The sequence below is a fragment of the Lycium ferocissimum genome, unplaced genomic scaffold (assembly GCF_029784015.1).
Source record: "Lycium ferocissimum isolate CSIRO_LF1 unplaced genomic scaffold, AGI_CSIRO_Lferr_CH_V1 ctg8718, whole genome shotgun sequence".
Lineage (NCBI taxonomy): Eukaryota > Viridiplantae > Streptophyta > Magnoliopsida > Solanales > Solanaceae > Lycium > Lycium ferocissimum.
This window is the reverse complement of record NW_026727393.1, coordinates 11,424-15,208: the sequence shown is the minus strand read 5'-3', so window position 1 is coordinate 15,208 and position 3,785 is coordinate 11,424. Positions and strand designations below refer to the sequence as shown.

Genomic DNA, 3,785 nt, shown 5'->3' with positions numbered 1-3,785 from the left:
TTGCATAAGAGTTTCAAGCTTCTTCTCAGCTAGGATAACCAACTTTGGGGAAGTAGAGTTACATCATATTTGAAAGAAGAAGGATTTTTGACAAGTTAACGATATGAGAATTCTCGGAGTCAATAGCACTTTTAAATGGCAAACTATGCAGGAATATATTGCTTATCAAAATAAAGATGTGAATAGAGACTTGATAAGTTATGCCATTTTTTTTGATGATTTGATAAACAATCGAGGGACTAGGTGCTCGATCAGGTCCCCTGAGTATCGTACAGTTAACGTGCCACAACTCTAAAGCCGTGCAAGACCATCGTGCAGACGCGGCGTAACCGCAAGAAGATAGTCACAGCTTGCTAGAGGCCAAACCTATAGCTAAAACCCAATACCAAACGATGAAATGTCCCTATCCATGGTCATATGCTTCTCACATGCTCCCAAATATATATACAACATGTTACAAGGTTTAACCTATCACTTGCAAAATCAAAAATTCATATTCTCTCAAGTGTAGCTGCCACTGCTCTCCAGGTCCTCTCAAGAACTAAAGCTTCATCAAAATCAAGGACCAGATCCCAACAACTGAAGATGTCTTAAGTCCTAGGTTTGTTAAGTCTTTTGCATTTCGTTATTCATTTGTAATCCTACACTACTTTCGAGAAGTGTCATTATAGGAAGTTTCTCAACCGTTGTTATTTTATTGTCTTAGCTAGAGTTAGCCAAGGGGAGAAGTTTTCTTGGCTAGAGTTAGTCAAGGGTAGCTGGTTACTTGGCTAGAGTTAGTCAAGTGTTGTAGCTTACAATAGAGTTATTGTAAGGGGTGAGGGATTAAGGGTTTTAATTCCTAGGTTGCAAAGGTTGTAATATGAAAGTTGCTCAGTTAGTGAAGTTGAAATCCTACTCTGGTGGGTCGTGGTTTTTAATCCCTTGAGGTAGGAGTTTTCTACGTAAATATCTTGTCTCATTTACTTTCTATTTTGTTTACTTGAGGGAACATATAGAGAATCCGGTTCTCGATACTGTTTGGTGGACTCTTAGTTTCTATCAATTGGTATCAGAGGAGGTTCTCTCTAGGTTAACACCTAGAAAGGATCTTCTCCATGGCTGCTCCACCAAACCTTGAGGAAGGAAAATCTCAAACAAGACCTCCAAGGTTTAATGGAAATTATTATGGGTGGTGGAAGACAAGGATGCCTGATTATATTATGGATGAGGACTCAGAGCTTCAGGACATAATCTATTATGGTTCTTTTGTTCCCATGAAAACTGATGCGCAGAGTTCAAAGTCAGTTCCAGAAATAAGAAAAGAATACTCTGAAACTGACAGAAAAGCTATTGAAAAGAACTACAAGGCAAAGAAGATCCTGATTTGTGGTATTGGGCCAGATGAATACAATCGTATTTCATCTTGTGGATTTGCTAAAGTAATATGGGAAGCTATTCAAACAACCCATGAAGGAACCACTCAGGTAAAGCAGTTCAAAATAGATCTGCTTACCGCTGAGTGTGAGTTGTTTAAGATGAAAGAGGATGAGTCCATTCATAAGATGCACACTCATTTCACCTCAATAATCAATAAGCTTCATTCACTTGGGGAAATCATTCCCACCAATGAGCTAGTATGAAAAATACTCATTGTTCTATCAGATTCTTGGGAAAGAAAAGTTAATGCTATCACTGAGGCTAAGGACCTGCAAACACTGACTCTTGACGAGCTTATTGGTAAGCTTAAGACTTGTGAGATGAAAAGAAATAAGGATCTTGAAAGAAGAGAGCCAAAGAATGAGAAGAGCCAGGTTCTCAAAGCTGCTAAAAGTGACACAAGTAGTGATGAATCTGAGATGGCGTACCTCACTCGAAGATTTTACAAGATGATTCTAAGAAATGGTGGGGTCCCAAAGAGAGGAAGCTTCAGCAGGAAATTCAAAGGAAATGATTATTGTCAGAAGTGTGGGAAGCCTGGACACTTCATCAAAGAGTGTCCTCTACACAAGTAGGATTATTACAAAAATGCTGATAAGGAGGCTAAGAGGAACTAGCTCCCTGACAAGAAGTTCAATAAGAAGGAAGCTATTGACAACTTGGTAAAGCAGGCTCTGGGTGCTTGGGGAAATTCTTCCAGTGAATCTGAAGATGGAGATGATGCAGGTGATACATCCATGTTGGCTATTGATAGTGAATGTTCTGGATATGAGTCAAGCTTTTCACTCATGGCCAAATCTAAAGATGATGATGACAATGAAAAAGATGAGGCAAACTTTTTTGATGTGAAGAAAAATCTGAAAAGTTACTCTCAGAAAAAACTGGTATCTTTAGAAAATGTGTTGATTGATGCCTATCATAGCCTTATTAATCAGAAAAATGCTCTAAGTGAAGAAATTGATGAATTCCAAGTAAGGGATGATTTGGTAGTCACTGTTGTAGATCTAAAGGAGCAAGTTGAATAAGTAACTAAAGACAACTCTCTGTGTCACACCTCAACTTGATAGGGCATGATGGGCACCCGACCCTTACTAAGGGCCGAGCGAACCCGCTGACTCTCATTATACCCATAATCTTACTGTACTCTTAAATCATGAAATGAATACATAATGAAAGTTTTTCAGAGAACAACATGCTTTTCGTCCTTCTCAAATCAAGTAAAATCTGTAAACATATGAAGTCTGTAATATAATGCATAATGATACATCGGCTTACAGAGCTGCTTACAAGACTGATATGTTACATACATGACTCTGTCTGCAAAGTCTTTAACATAACTCAAGATACCATCACATAGATACTCTGACTCGACAAAGACTCCGGAGGAATTGGAGCTCGCCAATCCAGCTGGAACATCTTTTACTAGTATCCTTTACTCATCTGTATACACCAGCGTGGCATGAAACGCAGCCCCCGAAGAAAGGGGGTCAGTACGGAATATGTACTGAGCATGCAAAGCATGAAATACAGTAAATAGGATCATACTGAAATATGTAGAATAGAAGATCATAAGGCTTGCCTTTGAAACATGAATCATGCGTATCAATATCATATCCAGCCCATTACGGGACTGAGTGACATAAGTAAATAATCATTATGTACATAGCATGTATAACATGTCCCGGCCCTCTAGTGAGGGACTCGGTAGATAAAATCATCATATGCATGTACATATAACGTGCCCCGACCCTCTAGTGAGGGACGCGGTAAATAAAATCATCATATACATGTACATATAACGTGCCCCGGCCCTCTAGTGAGGGACGCGGTGAATGAAGTCATCATATGCCATCCTGGCCGCCTTCCCCATATCATCATATACATATAACGTGCCCCGGCCCTCTAGTGAGGGACGCGGTGAACAATGCAGTGGAGTTGCACGAAAACATGCCCTGGCCCGGGACGCGGTGAAAGAAGTAACAACAGCTCGCACGAGCAGAGTAGTGAGAAACCATAGGCACATAAATCATCATTGCAGACTCAATGGATAAGTAAGTAGTCGGCGCTCGAGAGTTAAAACGGTAATCATGTTAAGTTCTTTCAAAAAAAGTCGTTAGGACTATACAAGGAAGATCTCGGGGACCACGGATATGCATCAAACAAATCCGGGCCTGCTCATGAAAGTTAGAGTCATTATTCGTTATAGAATCTTCCACGAACGTTACGAAGCGATCCGAGCCCGTCTATGAAAGTTACGGCCGTTCGTAGTTACAGAATCCTTTACGAACAAAATCTCTTTATGCAACATTTGAAATCCAATCATACAAAAGACACAAGGACCATAGTTCGATTATGTTAAGAATCCT

General features: G+C 39.9%; 1 protein-coding gene across 1 annotated transcript; it reads left to right on the top strand.

Annotated features, from left to right (window-relative positions):
• The first annotated feature begins 1,097 nt into the window (after positions 1 to 1,097).
• LOC132045948 (uncharacterized) lies at positions 1,098 to 2,444 on the top strand. The gene is made up of 3 exons (XM_059436514.1): positions 1,098 to 1,503; positions 1,645 to 1,990; positions 2,120 to 2,444. The coding sequence occupies exons 1-3, from the start codon at positions 1,098 to 1,100 to the stop codon at positions 2,442 to 2,444; spliced, it is 1,077 nt and encodes a 358-aa protein (XP_059292497.1).
• The last annotated feature ends 1,341 nt before the right edge of the window (positions 2,445 to 3,785 follow it).